General features: G+C 54.2%; 1 protein-coding gene and 1 long non-coding RNA gene across 6 annotated transcripts in view; one reads left to right on the top strand and one right to left on the bottom strand.

Moving 5' to 3' along the window:
- Positions 1–300: 300 nt before the first annotated feature.
- Positions 301–8,330, top strand: LOC124249716 (uncharacterized). Its single transcript, XR_006891451.1, has 3 exons — positions 301–431; positions 5,642–5,803; positions 6,320–8,330. It is a non-coding gene; the product is annotated as an uncharacterized LOC124249716 (long non-coding RNA).
- MEF2D (myocyte enhancer factor 2D) overlaps positions 6,574–24,002 on the bottom strand; it is a 33,158-nt gene continuing 15,729 nt past the window's right edge. For 2 of the 5 annotated variants that reach the window (XM_046680955.1, XM_046680956.1), the window contains exons 2-12: positions 23,120–23,311; positions 22,296–22,499; positions 20,615–20,752; positions 19,370–19,580; positions 19,093–19,149; positions 17,210–17,400; positions 16,691–16,711; positions 15,279–15,408; positions 11,546–11,774; positions 10,781–11,087; positions 6,574–10,447 (exon numbers count right to left, since the gene is read on the bottom strand). In XM_046680955.1, the coding sequence (XP_046536911.1) occupies positions 10,436–10,447; positions 10,781–11,087; positions 11,546–11,774; positions 15,279–15,408; positions 16,691–16,711; positions 17,210–17,400; positions 19,093–19,149; positions 19,370–19,580; positions 20,615–20,752; positions 22,296–22,499; positions 23,120–23,173 (1,554 nt within the window). In that variant the 5' untranslated portion in view covers positions 23,174–23,311 and the 3' untranslated portion in view covers positions 6,574–10,435. Of the gene's footprint in view, positions 10,448–10,780; positions 11,088–11,545; positions 11,775–15,278; positions 15,409–16,690; positions 16,712–17,209; positions 17,401–19,092; positions 19,150–19,369; positions 19,581–20,423; positions 20,559–20,614; positions 20,753–22,295; positions 22,500–23,119; positions 23,312–24,002 lie in introns of all 5 variants that reach the window. The other 3 variants (XM_046680957.1, XM_046680960.1, XM_046680959.1) reach the window with 3 other exon arrangements.

The following is a 24,002-nucleotide window of genomic DNA, read 5'->3' as shown; positions in this document are numbered from 1 at the left end:
TAAGATTCTCGTTACTGTTGGCCCACAGCTCCCAGAGGGGTCTCTGCACAAAGATCCAGGCCAACGGCTCTCTGGTTGTGCTGGGGGACGCTCGTGTCGTCCCCGAGGGCTGGGACAGAGATTCTTGCTTTCTTCCGGATCCTCGAGGCAGTGCCAGGTCCGACGTAGTATCTACAGAGGCTGTAGGTCTGGGAAAAGCGCCATGAGGCCAGAGGGCGCTGTCTCTCCCTCAGGCTGGAGAGGGACGGAGAGGAGCTGAGATTCACGCATGCGCACCTCCTCCTAGAGGGCCCGGCGAGATCCAGCCAAAATTGGTCCGCTCCGCTGGGCTTTTTTCCCCCATACAGGGGCTGAATCTTTTGTGTACGCATGCGTCTTGCCCAGGCTGCGGTTGGCTGACGACTCCAGCCGTCATTGGAAGAACCAATGGGGTGAGCCTCAAGATCCACTTCCCGCCCAACGGTGGGGGCGCTGGAGACGGATTTGGGTCTTTGTCTGCACCCACGCCCGTGTGAACGAACCCTAGTGAGGAATTTCTCTGGGCTCGGGCAGTTGACTGGGGTCTGTTGGCTCACCTGCTGCTGAGCGATTGCCTCATTTGCTGTGTCACAGCGGGGAGGGTGAATGGGGGTGTGAAGGGGCCGGTCTAAAGGGCGGTAGGGTCACTGCTGCTTCCGGCAGTATCCGAGGGGTGGTGGCCAATCAACTCTGTGAGCGCCTACTGGGTGCCAGACACTCCCCAGGCGCTCTGGAACGGTGATCTCTGCCTCCATGGAAGCTTACAGTTTAGAGGGGCGGATTAAACAAGTCCCTTTGTTGCCTTCCACCTCTCTCCCTCCACTTCGCCTTAGATGGAGATTTTCCTCTTCCCGAACCCCGAACCGCTCCGTCGCCCCTGCCCGGCCCTGGCTGGCAGCGCAGGGATTGGGCGTCACGGCGCCGGCGCCAGCCTCCGCTCCCAGCCCAGGGTAGTGACGGGGCGAGGACGAGCGCCGAGGTCACGTGGGGGCGGGGGCCTGGCGGGCGCGTGACACCCAGCAGGCGGGGCCCTTCCCTTCCTCCTTTGGACCCGCGGCGTCGTCACCAGCTTTTATTGGGCACGTGGTGGCTGATGTGCAGTAAAGAGGAGTGATTCTGGGCCGCCACGCTGCGAAGGCGGGGACCGCACTTTAAGAGAAACCAAACTGCCCGAGCGAGGCTTGAGAGCTGTAAACACGTGGACAGGAGTACAAAGCAAAGGGTGGCAAATGCAAATCAAGCCAACTGGAAGCAATAAATCCTAGGCCCCCAGGCTGATCTGAGCTAGTCCTAACTGGGGACTGCGGGAGGCGCTGTGGAGAGAACCCGAGAGCTGCCTTTTACTTTTGGGCCTTGGGTTTACTAACTGTGGAATAGGGCAGAGGGCTGCTCGTGCCTCTTGGCCGGGCAGTGACACAGTGATTTAAGGCTGCGAACAGAAACAAGCAGCCTATATGGGCTCCAGTAGCAGCCACTTGGGAGCCTGGGGTGGGGTCGCCTTATGTCCCTTTCACATCCGCTAGCTGTTCCTGAAACAAGTTTCCACAATCACAAGGCTGGAAAAGTTACTCAGCCCATGGGACTGAGCGGTGAGTCAGAAGAACATGAGTTACAGGGAACTGGCCTGGCCTGCTTCTTGGCTGGAACGATCAGATACCACCCTTTGCTTCCTGCCTGCCAAGAGCCATCTCTTTGGGGGTAGGAGCCCAGTGGGTGCTCATTCTTCAGTGGACTGATAGCTAAGCCTAGGAAACTGAAGCCCACACTCCTCAGCCTCATTGGATCTGGCGCTCCTTCAGGAGCTGGTCCTGGAGCTGGAAAGTAGAAGAGAAGCTGCAGAAAGTCATCACACCCTTGAAGAAAAAAAAAAAATCCTTGGGGTTTGTAGCACTCCACAGCTTACAAGTGTACTTTCACATGCATGATCTCATTTTAGTCTGACTGAACACATACTGTGTGCCAGGCACTGAGCCAGACACAAAAAAATGGATAAGGCAGTGCATTTTTTTAAAGGAGCTTTCAGTCCAGTTGTAGAGAGAAAATAGAAACTAGTATCTACATTTTCAGGTAGAATGAGGTAGGTGCTATAAAGAAGGGACAGATTCCTAACACATCTCATCTGAGAAGAGTAACATAGCCAGCTGGGTAGAATGGGAAGTCAGGAAAAGTTTTTTGGGGAGAAAGTTGAAGGAGTGGAACCTTGAATGATAGGAAAGGTTTCAAAGACAGAAATAGGGGTGTAGAGCAGCTTTTTGCCCATAGACCTCTTCTTACCCAAGTCAGCTCATCTGTTTTCATGTCTTTGACAAGTAGCAGTAATAAAAATAATAACTAACACTTATGGAGCACTTATTATGGGTCAGGAATGGTTTTAAGTGATTTATATGTATTATTTATTTAAATCTCATAGAAACCCATTTTACATATTAAGTGACTAAGACATGGAGAGGTTAAGGTACTGTCTAGGCTGATGTTTCACAAGTCTACTCTCATCTTCTCTGGCCTAGGTCTCGTCCTGAGCCCCAGCTTCATCCATCCAGCTGCCTACCAGGTAGTTCCTCCTAAATATCCTCCAGGTACTTAGTAAAGAAGTGTCATCTTCCCTTATCAAAAGAAAACCAACGACCTCTAGGGTTGCACTGGGTGTCTGGCCTTTAGAACCAGAACTTCTTAAGGCACCCATACCCCTGACCACCATGCCCAACGCTGCTATTACCCATGCGAAACAAAGCACCCTTCCCCACCTTTGATGCCCCAGATAATGCACCAATGAGCTTTCCCTTGTTCAAGGTTAGCACCAGACTAGTGAGTCAGGCAAGGCTTTAGTAAAGTTAGGAGATCACAGATAGGAAATACATTTCTGGTTCATCTAACCTACACACCACTACCCATATGTAGCTGGGGGCCCTCTATTCGAGGCTCTTATTGCCTGGCCCTTCAGCCTTCCTCCGTGTCCTTGGAGTTCCCACTTCCTGAGGACTTCTTCATGGTGACCGACACTGTGAATGGCTTTCCTCTTCAGAGAAACCTTCTCCCTACCTTTCTCTCTGCTGGCCTGAACAGGATGACCATCTTTCAGTACCGTACAGTGGCTTCCATGTACACCTCCAACTCAGTTCGTCTGAAATCAAACTTCTCTCCTCCGGACATACCTGGTGGCCCTGTCTGGAACCACATCCAGTCAGTAGTCCAAGCACAAATTTGGGAGTCATTGACTCTCCTCCCTTTCTTTCCTCCTCTCCCCTCACCAGGCAATTTCTAAGTCCTGTTATTCTTCCTTTTAAATATCTACTAAATTCATCCTCTCACTTGTAAAGGACCCTGACTGAGCCTCAATTTTGCATTCCTTCCAACTGGTTCTCAGCACTGCTGTCAGGGAGCTTGAACTGGCGGGAGCTTTCTGAAATGCAAATCTGATCAAGTCCCTCCTCTACTTAAAATCCTTTGATGACCAAATATCTTCTGCAGAATAAAGTCCAAATTATGGCAATCAAGGCCCTTCCCAATGAGGCTTCTGCCTCCCTCTTCAGCTTTATCTGCTTTTCCTTTGACTTGCACCACGGTATTAGATTTCCTGAATGCACCATTCTTTCTTCACACCTTGTATGCTGTTCCTGCTATCAGGAATGCCTTCCCTGCTGTCATTTGTCCAGGTAACTCATACACGTCTTCAATCCAGCTCAAACGCTTCCTCGAAGAAGCCTCCCCTGATCTCCCCCAGCTTGGATTTGGCTGTGCCTTGTTTCTGATCCCACAGCCCACTCATATCCTTCCTATGTTTTAACACAGACTGCTGACTCAAGTGTTACAACTTGACTGTTGGTTCCCTTGGCTCTTGTCCCCAGTAGAGTGAGAGTTGCTGAGAGCTGTCTCTCTCCTCTCCATATCCTTAGTGCCTGACAAAGGGTTTCACACACAGTCAGTGCTTAATACGTGTTTGCTGCATTTCAGACAGAAGGATGGCATAAGCAAAGATACAAAGGATCTGTAAAGGAATGGAGTGGGCTGCCCGGCTAGCCTCGAGTCCCAGGGATGTGCAGCAGGGATGCATGGACTACATCTGGAAAAGAAGTGTTGTGTTGGTTCTTTGAAGGCCCCAGGAGCCAGGCCGAGGAGTTTGGACTTTATATGGTGGGCAGCGGAGAACCCTGAGGTATACAGATGACCAGAGTTGCGCCAAAGATAGGAGGATGGACTGGAGAAGGGAAAGGCAGGGGTTAGAGAAAACAGGGAGCTATTAGCTGCTACAGTCAATGAACCGGTGGCTCGGGGAGATTGTGACTACCCAAGGCCACACAGCTGGTAAGTGGCAGAACTAGGAGTTGAATTAGTTCTGGGTGATGTCAAGTCCAGAGATCTTTGTACCTCACCACAGGCGGTTTGCAGTACATGGGGCTTCAAGATTGTCCAAGTGTGAATGGATACTCCACCATTCAGGATAGGATAGGTTATATTGCAGACACAATACCAAAATCTCTGTGGCTTAACACAACACATTTCTTTTCTACAGAGTTTTTATTTTTCCTTTTTCTCCCAAAGCCCCCTGGTACACAGTTGTGTATTTTCAGTTGTGGGTCTTTCTAGTTGTGGCATGTGGGATGCTGCCTCAGCATGGCCTGATGAGCAGTGCCATGTCCGCGCCCAGGACTCGAAGTGGCAAAACCCTGGGCTACCAAAGCAGGGCACGAGAACTCAACCACTTGGCCACGGGGCCAGCCCCACACGTTTCTTTTCTATTCACATGAAGTCCACTGTGATGCTGGGCAACACCTTAAGGCAGCTCAGCAACCTGGGCTGCTCTGATGTGCTTCCACAGTTCCCACAGCAGGGAAAGAGCACTTGGAGAATCATGTACTGGCTTTATTTTGGAAGTGACACACATTACTTCCCGTTACAGACTATTGGCCAGAATTAGTCCAGTGACCTCACTTGACTACACAGGGACTGGGAAATAGTCTTCTGTGTGTCCAGGAAGGGGAAAAGAACAGGAAATACTTGAGGGGAATAGTAATGCCTCCCCAGGACATCAGGGGGTGATGCCCATAGAGAACGAGGGGCAGGCCAAACAGTCTGAGGAGCAGATATGAGACGTACAAAGGACAGCGGTTTGGCTCAGGATTTGGATGTTAGGTCAGGGCTGTTCTGGTCACCTCATGGGCATGGCTGACCTGAATCAGTTTACAACCTACCAGTGGGCTCTCACCTGTAGCAGTGTCTGGGGAAACTTGGGAACTCTAAAGACAGAGGAGAAGAGGACCTCACTCAAATGGCTGTTGGCAGGAGGCCTCAGTTCTTTCTCATGTCGGCTTCCCCACAGAGCTGCCTAAGTGTCCCACGACATGGCATCTAGCATCCCCAGAGCAAATGATGGGAAAGAGAGAGAGATGCAAGCCACGACTTAGCCTCAGAAATCACAAGTCATCACTTCTGTATTTTATTGGTCATGTATACCAACCATAAGTCAATGTGGGAGACGACTATGCAAGGGCATGAGGACCAGGTTGGCGTAATTAGAGGCTATCTTGGAAGCTGCTACCACAGGCAGCCAGCAGGGGAGCCTCATCTGGAGTATAGTATCTTCTTAACTCCTTCCTGCTCAGCTCATCTTGCGTCTCTTCTCCAGCTCAGGGAGAAGGGAGGTAAAGTCTGCAATGACCCTGAGAGGGAGGCAGGACTGGTACGGATCGCTGCATTTTGCAGATGAGGAGCCCAAGGCACGAAGACACTGTGTGACTTACCTGACTCCCGTGTGTTCTTGCAGCAACCAAGGCATTAACCGTAGGAGGTAGATTTGGGAATCTGTAGGCCTGTCTCTGCCACTGTATATGGGCCCCTCACGCTCCATCTTTGCCTCTACAGCACCTGGCACGGGCCTGGTACAGAGAAGTGGCCAGATCCTGTCAGTAGTGAGCCAAGCCCTGGGCTCTTCCGTCCACAGCCCCTGCCTCTGCCCCACAGCACAGCTGTGCAGGGTGTGGGGAGGCGGGAGTAAGAGGCGCCAGCCCCTGCAGAAGGGCACCGGGTGGGGGCGCCCTTTGGGATGTGAGGAGAGCAGGGAGAAGCCCCCTGGTACTGTCAAATGGCTTCAAAAGGGAGGGGAAGGGCAGAGGCCCCTGCTGGAGCAAACTCTGTGGGGGCCGTGGAGGTGGACTCCATCTGTGCCTGACATGGCGCCTGGGTGAGCTGCTGCTGCGGCAAAGTATTCAGTAGTTGCAGGGCCTCTACCATCCTACTGCCCGCACCGCACACCGTCCTGTTCCTGACCTGGCCTTGGGTGGGATTTGTTTTTCTTGTGTTCCAGAATCCCTCCTATGGCTTCTAACCAGACAATTCTCCTTAGTCTGGGGCTGCCTCTGCTTCTGACAGAGCACCTGGAAGATACTCTCACCTGAAAACCCCACCTCAGACACCTTGAAACGCCCCCCACCGCAGGCTAACTGCCTTCTTTCCTGCTGAGGGGAAGCTCCGGGCTCACACGGTGGCAGGGCCACGCCGTCCTTCTTTCTCCCCCTCAGCTGACCGACCGCACCAAAGAAACCAGAACCCAAGCCGAAGTATCAGAAACGTGTATTCTTTTTCTTTTAATAGTAAACCTCTTTACAACAAATATAGTGAAAGAGTTTTCAAACAAAACTCATAAGAATCTCGAGGACTTTGTCTTTTCTTATTGTGTAGAATACTAAGAAAGCATCACCATACAGCACGAAAAGAAATATTGAAAACAAATCAACAGCCACACACTTGGACTCGCCCTGCCCAGGACCCAGGAGGAGCCCCAGGAGTGTGGGTGATTGTCGGGTTTGGGGGTGGGGCATCTCCATGGCCTGTCCCCCCTACCTCTCCCCCCTCCCTCTGGGACCTGAATGGGGAAGACATCTGAGAGAATCCAGATTCTCCGTATAACATTCCAGCCCCCTCCCCCCATACAAATCCCATTCCTTCTACAACTGCTTAGGGGGTGGAGAGAGGTGGCAGAGGGGGGATGAGGAGTTCCCAGGCTCCCTGTCTCCTCCTCTCCATGAAAGCCTAAATTCACCCCCCCCCCCAGGGGATTTCAAAGAGTCAGTTAAAAATATATAGATATAGATATTTCTAGATACACTTTTACATCATTTCTGTCTCTCCAAACAAATAAATAATCAGCAAGAGAAGGTGCATTACTTCCTTCCTGTCCAAGGTGGGGAGGGCTGGGTAAAGGTCAGGGGTCAGTCTCGCTGCATTGAGTGCACTGCTGCGGGGAGGGGAAATGGTGTGTTCCATTCGTGGGGGGGTGGGGGGGTCCTCTTGCCCACTGTCCCTGAAAGCTGTGGGAAACCTGTGGATGGGAGGGGCGTTGGATGACTCCAGTGATTACTTTGGCAAATGCCCAGTTCTTCAGAGGAAGGAGTGGGTGGAGGCAAATTTGGCTTGTGAGAGGAAGAACAAACGAAGTCCTGCTTGAGGTCTGGGTTCCCAGGGACCCATTCATCTGGCCGGCCAGGAGCCCCTACCCCCCAGAGAAACCTTGGGATACTGAATTGCAGAAATGTCACATATTCATTCACAGACCACCGCCTGTCCCAGGGATAGAGAAGAAGAGACACACATCCACACATGGTAATCTAAAGCCAGGTTTGCCCCTACAAGGCAGAGGGCAAAACTGGTGAATATTGCACCGTGAACTGCAGGGGCCCTCACCCCCACCCCGTGTTTAATGGTGGCCAAGTCCAGCCTAGACAGGTGGGCAGACTGATGGCAGGAGTAGCCTAAGAAGAGAAGGCCAATCATTCAATGTTTATTGAGCACCTATCATTCAACCATTCACCCGTTCAGCATTTATTGAGTGCCAACTCTGTGCTAGGCACTGGGCAAGGCTCTGGGATGCATGCATGCACAAGACTGCACCCTGGCTCCTTTTGAGGCCCTGATCAAGTCTCATCGATTCTTGAAACTCCCTCTAGGAACGTTCAGGAAGACTGGACATGCTGTGTGCCCAATCAGCAGGGGGTTAAGCTGTGAGCAAAGAAGGATCACTGCCCAGGCGAGGACCAAGCTTCAGGGAGGAAGAGGAACTTGAGTTCACCCTGACAGCAGGACTGGGGTGGGGGAAGAGCATACTCCAGGAAAGGGAACCTTGTGAGAAGGTGTGAGGACCGACTGGACAATTGTGTGTGGAGCTCTGGGACAGGCAGGGCTGTAGGGAGAAGCAAAGAGGCCAAGAGCCAGATCCCCGCTAACTGCAGTATCAACAAATCCGAGCTGAGGGTGAGGACAGGCAAAGGAGCAGGGGAGAAGGGAGCAGGGCTCAGGAAGGAGGGCTATGGAGCTGGAAGCCAGGGCTGTGTGGCTGCAACAGCCACCTGTCCCTCTGTAAACACACACCCAGTTGCATGCACGTGCACGCACGCACGTGCACACACACACACATGCCCTCAGAGCTGAATTCACACAAAGATTCACGCAGACGCCCAGATGGGCTCAGAGACACACAAAGATACACCTATGCAACCTCTCACACACATAAATACAAAAGTACACTCAGACACACCAATACCAGATGCCCTCGTGAACACACTCAGGTACATGTGCGGTCACACACACCCCTCTGCTTCTGGTTCCTTCCCTGCATCAAGTGTCGAAATACTGCAATTGGCTGGGTCAAGGAGGCGGGCAAAGACAGTCACCTACCACAAAACCAGGCCTTGTCTAACTCTCCTTTCCCACCAGGAGGAAACCTCAAGGGAGCGCTGCACCCCTTGGGCAGAGGAGCTGGGCTTCTGTGAAGGAGTGGGGCAGACCCCAGTCTGCCTGCCCATGTCACCCCAGGCCCCTTAGGGCGGGGGGTTGGTGGTAGATCATGGGCTGGGGGCCTTCCCCCTCCAGTTTGATCTGTGATCCAGCCCAAGGTCTCAGGACCCCATGCTTCGGCCGCCCCTACTGGGGAGGCAGCAGAGAGGGGCGGACTCGGGGAGGGGAGGGGAGCAAGAACAACAGCAGAAGAATCTCGTCTGTACAGTACAGGCCGTTTGAGTCATTATTATTACAATATACTTTGACAAAAATAGAATCTCATTTCATATCAATACAACAACAACAAAAAAACAGTTTCCTGGACTGTTACACTGCTAACGTTTTCCAAAGGTTGCTATTTACAATTACAGTAGCCAAGAGGGAAGGTGGGATGCGGCCTGGGGGTGGTGGGACAGGAGGTAGCGAGACAATGAGGGCGCCAAGAGCAGAGAGGTGGGGTCAGGAGCGGAAGGAGCTGGGAGGAGGGCTGGGGAGAGGGGCCAAGGAGGAGAGAAGGGAGGCAGGCCTTCTGCAGACCTCCTCCATCCCCTCTCCTACCCTCACACACCATCCCAGCGTCCACTCCTCTGGGGATGTGCACGTGCAAGGAAGAGCAAGTCCCCTCACTCACACTTGCCCCTGGATGCAGGGGTTCCCATCCTCAGGCACCCAGGGTGCCCAAGGCCGTCTGGGGCTGAGCCACCTCACTGGAGTTCCTCTCCCAGGTTCTCCCTGCACTTTGTGGCCAGCTTTACACGGCTGGTGTCAACTGAGGGAAGGGGAGATATTGCACTGTATATCTTAGAGAAAATGCTGGGGGAGGGAGGGGTCCCAGTTCACCCCTTTCCCCAGTCCTTTGCCCCTGCTCAGCCCTCTCCTCATGGCTGTCTTTCTCTCCAAACGTGCTTCAGAGAGGCCCCCACCTCAAACCCCTACCCCCAGTCTCAGACTCCCAGCCAGCATTCCCAGCCCAAAAGCTCAGCCAGCACCCCGACACCTTGGGGTGCAGCTTACATGAGAATCACTGAGAGTGTGTTGTGTGTATGCAGGGGCATTTGGGGGCCAGGCTTGGGTATTCTGCCCCATGTGCCTGTGGCCACAGGAACAGCCCAGAAGCAGAGACCCTTTCCAGAACCTCTGCCTCACTTTCCCCCTGAAACACAAACCCACCCGCCAAGCCGACTTTGGGGTTTCAGTCTATTGTAAGGGGTTTTTGTTGTTTGGTAGTTTTTTTGGTTATTTCTCTCTATCAGGGGGATGGGGTGGGAGGGCTCCGCATGCAGGGCTCGGCACCTGTCCTTTCCCAAAGGCCCATTGGGCCCCCCACCCCCTCCTGCAGCATATGTGTACAACGTGCAAAGTGTCCCTCCCTTCCCGCAAAAAACAGCCCCCCAGCCAGTGACAATGGCAAGGGGTGCAGAAAGAGGAGAGGGGAGTATCCCCCTCTCCAAAGCGAGAATCCAAATTAAAAAAAATATAATAATAATAATATAATAATAATAATTATACACAAATGTAACCGTCAACAGGACACGGAGCACAAGAAAGGAAGTGGGGGTCGAGCGGGAGGAGCCCAGGACAGGGAGGGGTGGGCGGTGAGATTGTCAACTCTTCATCAGGGAGGCTGAGAGGAGGGGAGTGGGAATCGTCACTTTAATGTCTGTGAAGAGAGGAGATGGAGAAGGGGATGTGAGGGGGTGGCCCAGGCTGTTGGGTGTGTGCCCCCCACTCCCCTCTCCCGTAGGGCCAGGATTCTAGTGGCAGGGCCAGCCCTGAGGGAGGAGGTCATCGAGCAGAAGGACTGATGCTGGAGGGAAGGTAGGAGATGGGCCTTTGGCAGGGTAAAGGGTGTCGGTGCTGCCTCAAAAGTGCTGATGGAAGGGCTAGCTGGCCACAAGGCCTCTTAGGTGGGAGATAAGACAGGCTGGGGGCATTCGGGGCAGTCCCTGGGTGCAGCAGACAACGGCAGACAGGAGGGGTGATGCTACAGTACCCAGGTATCGAGCCGCATCCTCTTCACAGCTGAGCCCTCAGCCTCAGGCTCTGGGGCTGGGCGCAGCAGGCCCAGTGTGGGCCCGAAGTCCCCCCGTCCATCATCCCGGTCCCCCGTCTCATAGGAGCCCCCAGCCGGGCTGCTGAGACCATCACCAGGCTCAGGGCGGGTGGCTGGGAACACAGCTGGAGGGGGAGGCGCAGGGCTGCGCTCACGGCTTGGGGACACTGGTTCCGACTTGATGCTGATGTGGGGGTGGGTGGTGACCGTGAGAGCAGCACCCACATGGGGCAGGGGGCTGCCCGGGCTGGAGACAGAAGATGGGGATGGAGTGGGGTACAGGGGACAGAAACAGAGGAGGTGAGTGACAAAAAGTGATGGGAGGTCACAAGACAGAGAATGAGAGAGGACAGAGAATGAGAAGGAGGAGGATGGGGTGAGGGGGGAGGGGAGAGACAAGTGGATGAAGACAGAGAGATCAGAAGAGAGAGGGCCAAGTGAAGGGAAGAGAAGAGAAATAAGTCGTATTAGTTCTCTTTCTATCCCATGTCATCTTCTGCAGTCCGGGGCCCCCCACCCCGACCCCCACCCAGGGCTGGCTGAGAGGGGCTAAGGGTGGGTCTCCCAGGTCTGTACAGGGGACTCCAGAGCTGCCACTTGGTGCCTCACATACTATCCACCAATGACAGACAACTTCGAAGGGATCCGATCTCTAGAGGCCCCTCCCCTTCCCACTTACTCACACGGTATCCCCCAAGAACTCACATTAGGTTGCTGAGAGACACGGGGACCAGGTGGGGCTGCTGCTGAGGTGGCTGCTGTGGCTGCTGGGGCGGCTGGGGCTGCGGCTGCGGCTGGGGCTGCGGAGGCTGCGGCTGTGGTGGCTGCTGGGGCTGTTGCGGCTGTTGCCAGGCGGTGACATTGCCTAGCGACAGCCCCCCGGGCGAACTGAAGGCTGGTAAGGAGGAGAGCTCTGCACTGGTCAACTGGTAATCTGCAGGGGGTGGGGGGAAAGCGAGGGTGAGCCTCCTGCAGTGGGAGGGAGGGGACTGAGGCTCCTGTGGGGAGCCACCTCCAGGAGGGCCAGAGAGATGGGGGGGCGCAGCTGATAGATGTGAATAATTAAACACATACAAATTCTGCTAAGATGGCACTCATAGTTAAAGAAAAGCAAACCGTAATAACCATGAGGTGCTGTTTTTAACAGGATGAAAACAGAGGTGGTTTTTTAAAATAAATAAATTAATTTTATTTAAAGTAATATAAATAATAAAATAAAATAATTTTTTTTTCACCATGTGTAGGTATCACTTTTAGAATGTCGATTTAAAAAAAAAAGAAAGGGAAAATGGTAAGTAGGAAAGGTCTAATATATGTCTAACTGTCATCTTGTCAACTACCAGGCCTTCAAGTACCTTTCTGAGACAGAGGGGAATCCTGGTAAATGGCAGGGGAATGGGGCGCCCGAAGCAAATTACTGTGACTACCACTCCACCTTCTGCCAAGTGCCCGAGTCTCCTGAAGCCTGTCAGCATGTAAACTAAGCAGCAGCAGGGGTTCGAGAAGTGTCTGCAAGAACAGAGGCGCAGCGAGGGGAACGAGCCTGCAGCACAGCTGGCCAAGGTGCTGGCAAGTTTCCCCATGAGGTGGCGCTCATTATTTTCTAAAATTTCTGTCTTAATGAAGAAACTGTGATGTTTGCACTGTCACAGAACAAACAGAACCATGAGACGTTTCACAATTTACACAGCACTGTTATGTTTCATGTTGCATCCTGTTTGGGAGAGATTAGAAAATGTCTTCCCTGAGGAACACAGGGCAGGGGACCGGGCTGCGGTGCTGAGGGCATGAGCAGGCCTCCAGTCACCCCGACCCGCTCCCACCACGCTCTGACTCAAGGTCATCCGCCCCACCTCTATCTTTATGCAAGGAGGACAGCAATGTCTGTGCAACAGAACAATCAGGTGAAGGGCACGAGCGATGAGGTCAAACTTCCTGGCTACCCCACTTACAGGTCATGTGACCGTGGGCGAGCTGCTTACTCTGTGTCTATAAACTGGGGGCAATAATCCTGCCTGCATCCCACAGCTGTTGTGAGGACTGAGTGAGTTAATACACATGAAGCATGTAGAACAGTGTCTGGTACACAGTTAATATCCAAAAGATCTGGTCTCCTAACAACGTTAGCCAGGAGTTTTGAGATGCTTCTATTTAAAAGTGGAGCAAGGGCAGAAAGGGGCCCCTAGGACCAGCTATTTCCAACCCTCATTTTACAAACAAGGGAGCCAAGCCCAGAACAGCGGTGCCTTGCCGACATCCCTCAGTGAGCCAATGGTAGAGACTCAGCTCTCAGGCCCGCACTTCGCACCGCACTCCAGCCCTATCTACCTGGAGGCCTGCCCCACTGGGGCCAGCAGAAACATGGCCCACAGGCCACCTGGCAGCCCATTCGGTCTGCCCCTAGAGTGACCACAGCCAGAACTCTGCTGCCAGTGTCAAGAAGGGGCCAGGGCTGTCCCTTACCCAAGACATTACCATAGCCAGGTCACCCCGAGCAGGAACTTGAACTGGAGCCAAGGACTGTAAACAGTGAACAACTTAACACTCACGTGTTCAATGGGGTTTTGTTTATATACCTAGGGTCACCTGAAAACACCTGCTGTTTAAACCGAGGGCTGCTTAACTACTCCTGCAGCAAGAGGAACTGAAGCCCCCATTTCTGAGACGATGTGAGAAAGCCCGCACACTTCCCAGTGGGGCTCCCAGGGCAGGCCCAGCATCAGAATCTGCTTTCACACCAGAGTGACAGTCTAAAGTCTAGCCTCGCTGAACGCCTGTCCCAGGTTCACTGACCCCTCCATCCTCCCTCCTGCTTCACAAAGACGGTGGGGAGCTGAGAAGACGGCAGAAGACCACTGCCATGGAATTCCTAAATAAACAAGAGCTCCCCAAAAGTGGTCTGTGCTGCTCTCTGCCAACCACCCTTGTCTGCTCTCTGGAGACAGCTTTTCTAGGTGGGCCCCAGGGCCCCAGCTGGCAGGGCTGGGAGAGCCTCAGAGACCTCCTGTCCACCCCGCCCCTTACACCTGAGGAGAGTGGCCATGTGAAGAGGTTCTCTCTGAGGATAAGATAGCCTGGGAGTGGGTGCACGCATGGGAGCACGTACAAGGGACAAGGGGCTATACAGACACTTGGGTGGCAAAATCTAGACACAGACACACATGCCAGAGTCTGGCCCCTCAACATGAGGCGTTTCCTCCAGTTCTCTTACCGGCCCCAAGGGACCTTCCTATGTACAGGGTTGGGTTCTGGATTTTTACTCACGGTGAAGAGGTGGGATTTTTGTGGCTATTTGTGCTGGTGTTTGGGACCCAGCATGGTTCAACTCTGGAATGGGGGCTTGGGGAGGGGGGAGAAGTTTAGGAGTTTTTTGGTCTAGCCAGGTCTCATCACAAAACAACCCTAACGCAAGCCATTCGTAGGTCAGAGAATGTGGGAAAAGGCAGAGGCTCTTCAGTGGGAAAGAGAGCAGCCTCCCCAGCCACATAAATGCTCTCAAACAAGGTGACAAGGTGTCTCCCCACTGCAAAATCCACTCTGACACTGCTGCTTGGAGTGGAGGCAAGGATGGCTGAGAGTGTCACAGACTGTTCCTGGGAGGGTGTGGGTGGTGACACAGGCTAGGACAACCCTGGGGACCCAGGAAAGCCCAGGTACTGGGTGTCCTGTCTGAGTTCTTCTATGTAAAGACCTCTCCCTTGTCCCCAAGTGACTCTTCACCTTCAGAGCCCTCTCCCCAACCTCACCAGTCTTCCTCCTCCCTTCCTCCCTCATTACCCTACCACCAAGCCAGCATCGGGGTGAGAGGCCCCCTACCTCCTCCCCCCTGCCCTGGAGCCCCCACATGGCTTTCCTAGGAAGCTGGATACATCTTCCTGATCATGCCTCCTCTCTGGCCTCCTCAGCCTCCCGTCTCTTCTCTTCCTCATTCCTTCATTCTCCTCCTCCAGGACGCTTTGCTGAACTGACCATGTCCCCCTCCCCACTCCCCAACGCTGGTGGGCCTGAATCATCTATTCAGCCCATCTCTGGCTTGGCTCCTCCTCAGATGGGAGAGGACCCTAAGGACACAGCCTCCTTTCTCCATTAAGTCCTGTATTAAAAATAACAGATACCTGCTTAAATTTGAATTTCAAACAAAACAAGGATTGATTTTTTTAGGCTAAGTATATCTTTGGGACATACTTTACCAGAACTATGTCTCTGAGACATACTTCTACTAAAAAATTAGTCACTGTTTTATCTGAAATTCAAATTTAAGTGGGCAGTCCATGTTTCTGTTCGCTAAATCTGGCAACCTTATTCAGGAGGGGGATCCCCAAATCCGTGGCCTTCCTCAGACTGCAGCATCCCCCAGAGAATATCTCATGTTCCCTCTCTGGTCCCAGCCCTGCCCCAAGGCCAAGCGCACACAGCTACTTATCACACGAACACTCACCTGTGTTGTAGGCGGTGGGCATGGAAGAGAAGGGGAGGCCCTGGCTGAGTAAACTTGGTGTTGCCACGGAAACCACTGGGGTGGTGAGCGAGTGGGTAGACTGGGAGACCCCAAGGCGCTGGGCGTTGTTCTGCAGGAGAAAACTGTCTGTCAAGAGGTGGAAGATGGGTGGGCTGCTTTATCCTGGCCCTCCATTCCAAGGCCAGGCTGGAGTGCCTGAATCCCAAGGCTCAGGTGGGATGCCTCAGCATGGAGGACCCCCATAAACACCCAAACACACGCTGGCGCATTCACAGAGACACTGAGAGCCATGGAGAGAAACATGCACACACAGATCCATTCGCACCTACACCCAAGCAAAGAGGAAGGCATGTATGCTGGCCCTGTGGCCCCAACACCAACCCTGGGCCTGTCTCCTAGGGCAGAGTGAGAGAAGGGAGACACATCATTCTTCTCCCGGCTAGTCCCTCTGGAGCCTACTCCCCATCCATCACACTGCAGCACACGCCCTGGTAGAAGTGTGCTGGCATCTGTGAGGGGAATGCGGGGCCTGGCGTGGCGTGTGCCTGCGTGTATGCACACACGTGTGTGGGGCTGTCAGCTCCATCTGCCGCTGAGTCACTTGTTTATTCTAGCTCCACGCTGGGGCCGAAACTGCCGCCGTGTTGGCCGCCAAAGCCTGCCTGCCTTTTCCAGCCTCTCTGGCCTCCCATCAGGAAGTTGGGGAGGAGGAGCCCCCACCCCACTCTTGGCTGAGGGTGAGTATGCAAGTGTGTGTGTGAGAGAGAAGAGTGGCTGTGTCTGTCTCTGATTGCCTGTGAGATGGGCTGTGTGCAGGAGGGAGCACAAGGAGATGGGGAGAGGTGGGGAAGCCCCCCCACCAAGGACAACTCTGGCCTTTCCTTGGGCCTCAGCTTCCCCTAGAAAACTGATTTTACTGTCCACCTGGCAGCCCTCCTAAGGAGGTCCCTGTCTTGGGTTCCAAGAATGCTCGGTAGGCCTGAATGGAGTCAGAGGGCAAGTGTGGTCCAGCCCCTGGTCCAAGAGCCTTAACCCAGGTATCTTGGGACCCATGGAGATGGGACCTCTGAAACGTGGGGCTGGCCCACTCCCCTTGCACACACACATACACACACACAACGGTGTGTCTGCATGAATGTAACATCACATAAAGACATCCATGTACAAACAGATACACACACATGCATGTCTAATCCCTCATCCCACCCCATTCACCTGTGTGTGCCACCTGGCACTGAGCGCAGCTCTTGGCAAATAACCAAACAAACAACACACACTACACACACAGGCGAAAGGACTAGGGCACACACATACTCCATGCTGGGCGACCGGAGAGCAATGGGTTGACCCAGAATTCAAAGCCACAGCAAACATCTCATAGCCTCACTTACCAGATCTAAATGGTCCTCAGTCTGGGAGCAGAAACAAAACCAAGGGGATGGTTCAGTCTCTAGCCTCTGCCCTCCCCTCAAACCCCTGCCCTCACAGCCATCCCATCTACCTCTTTGCAGAGGAGCAGGATGGCTCTCACCAGCCTAGGACAGAGCTCTTCACTGTCTTGACTGATTTCCAGAAAATGCCACATCCCAATGTCCATCGGTTAGGAAATCCTCACAGTCTAATTCCCATCCCTCTGCTGTAATGGCAAATCCTTCCTATCATCCTCCCCATCACAGAACCTTCTCTCCCACCTCCTGTCCCTTTTACTGCCCTTGAGGCTGGTGCTTCTGTGTTTCAACCTCTTGTATGGCCCTCTGAGAAGCAAGAGCTCATGAAAAGCCATGCTTCCATGCTCTCTTAGGAAGTCCTAACTGCTGGTTAACCTTCATCCCTCCTGCTGGAGCCGGCTCTCTCCTCCCTCGCCACCCTCCCATGCCCCACTGCTGCCCCTTCTCCCAACATCCACTCACCAAGTGATGCATCAACCCCTTCCCTCCCTGGGAAGTGATGACCCTCAGGTCAGGCTTGCGGCTTGGGGCTCCAAGCTGGGCGCTGTGGGTGGGTGGGGGCGGAGACTTGGCAGGGATGACCTTGTTTAGGCTGTTGCCATTAGCCACAGGGAGGAGGCCAGGGGAAGCCCGAGCACTAACGTAGCCATTCCCTGGAGAAGAGATGAGGGTAGAAGGGAAAACATGGACCCACCCCTCAGCCCTGTTAACTGCCCCCAAGCCAGGACTTCTATCACCAAGAACCTCACAAAGCCATGCGCAGGCTTTGAGTGGGTGCTGAGCTCTCTGATTCTCCCCTAAAACCATCCTGTCTTGGAGAAAGGGGAGAAGATGCCTTACTCCCAAATCACTGGGTTTATCCCCCTGCCTCCAAACTACACGTGATGAGGCTGGGTGGCAGAGCTCTGAGATTGTAGGAAGAACTGGAAATGGAAACCGCAATGGCCAAGAGGCTCTTCCGCAGCCAAGCCTCTCCCTGCCTTTTCTCTTCTTGGGTCTCCACGGACAGGAAATCCGGCACCTTCTGATCCCACAAGCTGCCCCAAACTGGGCCCACGGTGACCTAGGTTGGAGGAGGGATGGTGGCCTGGAATTTGGGCTTCGATGAGAATCCTGGTCACCAGGGCAAATCAACCACTGACTACTCCCTTCGCCATGAGCTGGGGATGCTGTGATGCAGACGAGCACATGACGAGACACCCACAGCTCTGGGGCAGAGGAGCCATGCGCTGGTGGTGGTGTCGTTACCGGCACTGGGGGACTGATTAACATAGCCACCACCATAATTAGACTGGAAATAACAAGCATAATGACTATCTTTTACATTTGTTCCACACTCCACAATCTACACAGGGCTTTCACACACATATTATCTTATTTATCCTGCAAAACGGACAGGACGTGTATCATTAGCCCTATTACAGAAGAGGAAACTTGAGGCCTGGTTGGCAGAGATGTAATGACTTGTCCAGGGCCACAAAGCCTTCCACGTGCTGGACTTCAGGACCCACAAGTATCATTGTTCCCTTAAGATCTGAAGGCACTTCTCTGGCCCTCTCCTTCCAGAGGGAGGGGTATTCACCCATTCCCCCATTTCCTGACCCCAGTACACAACTACTGCCAAAGCGGTATTATATGGTGTGTAGGGCTAAGCTGGGGGATTCTAAAGCCCAGAGATGTGGGGGTGACCACAGTCAGAAGTGTCACCTTGCTCTGTCCCCTGAGAGTACACTGTTGCCCTGGAAGTGTGTGGCACCTCCATCCCAATTCCCGGATCACTCTGGGAATGGCAGGAATGTCAGGGTGACGTCAATGGTGACATTCGAAGTCATAGTCACCAGCCGGACAACGGCACAGGGCAGGAGGGGGCTGTCAGCTGTGGGGGTGGGGGGATGCAGGGAAAGCAGCCTTTGTTCTGTGGCTTATAGACGTGTGCTCACAAGTTCACATCTAATGTCTGGATATTTCCACAAGAGTGAGGATGTTTGCCTGTGTGTGAGTCTGTGCCTACTGTCTGTCAGCAATGCCAGATACTCACACCCTCCAGATCCCACCCAGACGCCCTCATTCAACTGGAAAAACCTGGGTCTTCTCCTCCAACTAGAATTGTTGGTCCCTTCTCACCACTTGCCCAGAATTCCCTGAGCCTCCATCTCTGCTGATCATCCACACCAATCACGCCACAGACAAGAAAATGCTGGGGCTTAAAAATCCTCAGACTCTACATCCAATTCAGGCCCTGGGATCTTCCTCTCCTCTAATCCAGATCCTTCTTGCTCCCTGGCCCCTGAAGCCACTGAGCAGGAAGATCCCACCCCACCCCCAGGCAGGGCAGCTGTACTCACCAACAGGGCTGGGGCAGGCTCCGTTAGCACTGGTGAGGTCCCCTCCCAGCATGGCCCCTGAAGAAAGAACAGAACCATGACGAGCTGACAGGAGGCCCCCTTCCAGAGTGAGTCTTGGGGACTGAACAGAGGGAGGAATCATAGTTCCTTCCCTCAGGAGCCACATAAACGGGAGACTTCTGAGGTAGGTGAAGGGAAATACACTGTTGAAAATGGGTCCCTGAGTCTCCATCACACCTCATTTCTACCTCACTTACTCACCTCCCAGCCCACTCACCCGCACTGGCTGGCCGCTGGGGCAGGCCGGGAGATACACTGTTCCTCTGTAGTGCTGGCTGCTGGGGAGACAGGAGCCGTGGGTCCGTGAGGGATGACGTCACCAGGGAAGGGGTGACCAGGGAGCCGCTGGGATTGCTGAACTGCAGTGAGCTCTGATTGGACACGGGCACCGTGACGGGCATGGCAAAGTTGGGGGCCGGGACAGCTGACTAGATAGAAAACAGAGAGGCAGGGTCAGGCCAGGGTGATCTCCTACCCTGGACCCACTTTGCCTGAGAGGGCACGCAAGGGTTCTTCTAGTCTCTAGGCTGTGCATCCTAGGGCCGGCAGCTCCATCTCTCTGCTCTGGGCCCTCTTGGAGTCCTGCCTGCCACTCCCACCAAGGAAGTCCGTTGGTGGGAAGGCTTTGGGATCCAGTTCTGGCCCAGAGAAGGAGAACAAGGCTCTGTTCACTGCAGACAGGACCTGGAACCCCCCTAGTGGAGGTGGGTTAGTCCTCAGCCAGGCAGGACACAGGGAGCAGGTTAGAGGCCCTGAGTACAGACCCAAATTCACACACACAGCTGTTAAAGGCCTGCACCATGGGTCAAGACGTCATTTCACTTGCAGTCTCTCATCCATCCAGCCTGCTGCAAAGGGTGCTCACCCCACCTCACTGCCTTCCCCTTTAGCAATCTCTGCTTCCCCTAAATAATGCTAGAGTATATTAGGCTGGGGATGTCAAAGCAGGCCCAAGGGGCCCTCTCCCCAAAAAAGATCCAGACAAAGAGCACATTCTCTACTTTCCTCTCATCTAAGGATCTCAAGTCATCTACACACTTCTTGCTGGTGAGGGGAATACCCCAAGCCTCTCCCGGCCTATGCTTCATCCAAGATGAGTCTCAGCAAGTGTCACCAGTTTATTATGACCAAGGTCAGAGGTTCCTCAGTGGTCACCAATAGCCCCAGCATGGCTCAGAGCGGAACACCCATCAGAGGCAGCCGAGGGCCGGGCCGGGGCGCGAAGCCACACCATGCAGCACAGGGAGGCTCTCCTCCATGCGACTACTCACGGCCAGTCTATAACTCTGCATCATTTTATCAAACTCCTCGTCTATCTTTTTATATTTCTCCTCCGTCTGGGGGGTCAGGGCAAACACCTCGTCCACCTCAGGGCTCTCACATTCCCTGTGCTTCTTGTGCAGCGCCTGGGGGGGAAGGGGCCGGGAGGGGGGCCAACAGAGAGAGAGTGAGTGGGGCTCACCCCATAGCGCCGGAAGAGCCCGTCGAGCTCCTCGCTGGCGCGCCGGTACTTGTCCTCCAGCAGGGGGCTCTGTTCCAGCGAGTCCTCCCCGTCGGGCTCTGGGCTGTCGCAGCCGTTGAAGCCCTTCTTCCTCAGGGTCTGTAACCGCACCACTACCGTCAGCGGGGGTGAGGGTCCTCCCCCGCCCGCCTCCCCAGAGCTCCTTCCAGCCCTTGCCTAAGACCCTCCTACTTTTCCCCAACCTCTTTCCTCAGGGTTCCCAGCATCTCCCCAGCCCCCTCCCTCAGTGTGCCCCTCCCCTCCTGGGGCACTATGTGAAGATGTGGTTGGTGGGGGAAGCATCAGAATACAGGGGTCATGTGCAAGGTGGGCCTAACTCAGAGAAGGCACTTGGCACAGACACACGTGCTTCCAAGGTGATATGTGGGGAGGGGGCTCTCTGGGGCATGGGTTGAGGGGCTGGTGCCCTTGGCCAGCCCCGGACTGACCACTCTTGGGCAAGTGCCAGCCAGAGGCATGGAGACTTCCCCAGGGGAAAATATTCAACACTGGCTTTGCCCAGCTCAATTCCTGGGTTCTCCTCAGAAGAAGAGAGAAACAGAGGGAGAGAGAAATAGGGGAGAGAGAAAGAGAGAAAGAGAAGAGAGGGAGAGGAATCAGAGGGAGAAAGGAAAAGAGGGAACGGGCACTTGAGTCCTCACTCTACCGGCCCGCACGCTGTCCCTGCCCAGAGGCCAGCGCTTCTCACATGTGTGCATGCGTCCACACAAGGCAGGGCACACCTGCTGGGTCTGGAGGAGACCCCAAAGCTGCCCTCTCCATGCTCAAAACAGCTTCACAGATACTTGTTTTGTCTATAAAATGAATGCAAATTTTACATTCTAGCCCAGAATAAGTCTGTTTTCTCTAATATAAAAAAATAAAGGAATTTCCTCCAAATCTTTGAGTTAAAGTCTCACTCCAGGAAGGCAGGCCTGGGGCTTCCGGACACCCTCTTCATCAGCAAAAGTTATGTACCCCCAAAGCACATGGACCTCACTGGGCAAAGCAGGAACAGGGCTGTCTCATTCAGTTCACACAACACCCTTCAAAGCAGGCAGTGGCCCCATTTGGCGGAGGTGGGCACCAAGGCTCGAGGAGGCAAAACCACCTGCCCAAGGCCACGTGGTCAGGAAAGGCCAGAGCTGGGTCCCAAAGCCCATGTCCTTCAACAGTTCACAACGTCAGCTCTCTGAAACAGAAAGTTGAGCCATAGGGACCCACAAAGGGACAGAGACAGAGCAGGAGAGATGGAGACAAAGAAAAAGAGTCGGATGCAGGAGCAGACCACAAGATGGAGAAGGGGGAAACAGAGAGAGAGAGAGAGAGAGTGTGAAAGAAGACAGAGCAGAGAGCCGTCATGTCACGCCTGACACACATTCAGAAAGGCTCTCTGAGAGGGCTACAGTGGGAGTGGGCTGGGTGGGCAGCCCCACCTGACATCTACTTGCTGCCCCTCCTTCCTCCCTGGGCCGGGGTTTGTGTGAGAGGATGTGGGTTTATACGTGTGTGTACGCAGGTGAGGGGCTATGAGGGGCCGGTGTACACAGGCATGTGCTCGGGCAGGTCCGTGTGTACGTGCTGCGTGGGCATGTGATGTGCAGTTGCAGGCAGGGGGTGGGGTCCGGGTATGTGGGCCCACCTCGATGATGTCGGCGTTGGTGCGGCTCTCGTGCGGCTCGTTGTACTCTGTATACTTGAGCAGCACCTTGTCCATGTCGGTGCTGGCGTACTGGAACAGCTTGTTGGAGTGGTTGAAGATGATGAGCGCGATCTCGCAGTCGCATAGCACGCTCAGCTCATAGGCCTTCTTCATCAGCCCGAACTTCCGCTTAGTGAATGTCACCTGTAGGTGGGCAGTCAGGTCTGGCTCAGTCAAGGCCTGCCCAGGAGTCCCAGCCTACAGGCAGCTGGAAAGAGCCCCTGCCTTGGGAGGCCCCATTCTCAGGGTGACACAGCCCTGATCTAAGGAGCCCCTGGTCTGGGGAATGAACAGGCCAGGACCTCTCTGCCAACACATGGCCAAGACATAGCCCAGAGTCAACTCACTGAAGGGAGAGGATTTAGATGGACAGAACTCCACACCTCTGTGCTGGGGGCTATAAAGAGGTCAGGGAAGGAGAAGAGAAGGGCTCCCTGGCTCTTCCCCTGAAGGAGGAAGAGGGGAAGGATTCATCTCGGAAAGGGGGCAGCCCTGGTGCGGCCTGCAGCTTGCATGCAGCTCCTGGGGAGGGGCACAGGTCCATGTGGCTGCAGCAACAGATGAGCCTCAGGGTTCTGGGACACAGGGTTCTGAGAGCTGCAGGGAGGCGAGGCTCCTCTTCTCTCAACTCAGCCTTTCCCCTTCCATAATGGCCTCCACAGCCCCCTTCTTCCAGGAAACCCTCTTGGAGTGGCTGGACGGAACGGAGGCAGAGGCCAGCTCCCTGCCCTCACCCACTCTGTGTGGCTCCAAGACCTCCTCACCTGTCGGTTCCGCTCATCAGTGATTCGCTGGATCTGAATCTTTTTCCTCCCCATCTTCTCCGGGGATCCTCAGTGCCAGGGAGGGGAGGGGATCGCTGGGTGGTGGGTCTCGGCACGCCTTACACTGTGCTCATGAACGGTCTTGGACCAGCGCTCAGTTCATGGTCTGCAGGACACCTTCTGTACAGCCTCCTGGGAGGGGGTGGTCACGAGAGGACTGTCAGACCTGGCAACCCTCAGCCTGCTCCTTGACCACACGGGCCAGGCTCACAGCATCCCTCTGAGGGGCTAGTGGCATCTGAGCCCCATCCTCAAAGTGAGGAAATGGTGGTAACCTGAGGCAATGGCATGCCACAGCCAGGCACAAGCTGGAACTCACACTCAGGGCCCAGGACTCACACTATCACTCCTGCCCTCAGGTCCTAGGTCAGAGTACCAGGAGCTCCCTGGCTTCAGAGGGTCTGGGTCTTAGAGAATACCCCCCACCCCCTTCTTCCCAGCGCCTGCCCAGAGTAGAGACATCTGGGTTCACCAGCTGCCCCTCTGGCCTAGAATGGTGCTTCCCGTTCTGGAGCGTGGTGCAGAGAATGTGCTGAGTGAACACCTGCCAAGGCTCTGAACAGCTAGCACAGTGTACCTGGTGCCAGGACGGGAGTGCTCTGGGGCCCCTAGCTCAAGAACATAGCAGAGCAGGTCTAGAGCAGTGGTACTCATACTCGGCTCACGGAACCCTGGAGCCTGGCGTCCCAGAGTGGGGCTGGGGCTGCAGGACCCCATCCCCTCAACCAGGGCTCCTCCACACCAATCCTTTACTCAGCCTCGGCCTAAAATTTTTGTTTGAAGGAACGGTTCTGCTGTTTTAAATAAACAAAATAAATAAACC

This window comes from Equus quagga, chromosome 13 (assembly GCF_021613505.1).
Source record: "Equus quagga isolate Etosha38 chromosome 13, UCLA_HA_Equagga_1.0, whole genome shotgun sequence".
Lineage (NCBI taxonomy): Eukaryota > Metazoa > Chordata > Mammalia > Perissodactyla > Equidae > Equus > Equus quagga.
The sequence above is the reverse complement of the archived record's forward strand: the minus strand, read 5'-3'. Positions and strand labels throughout refer to the sequence as shown.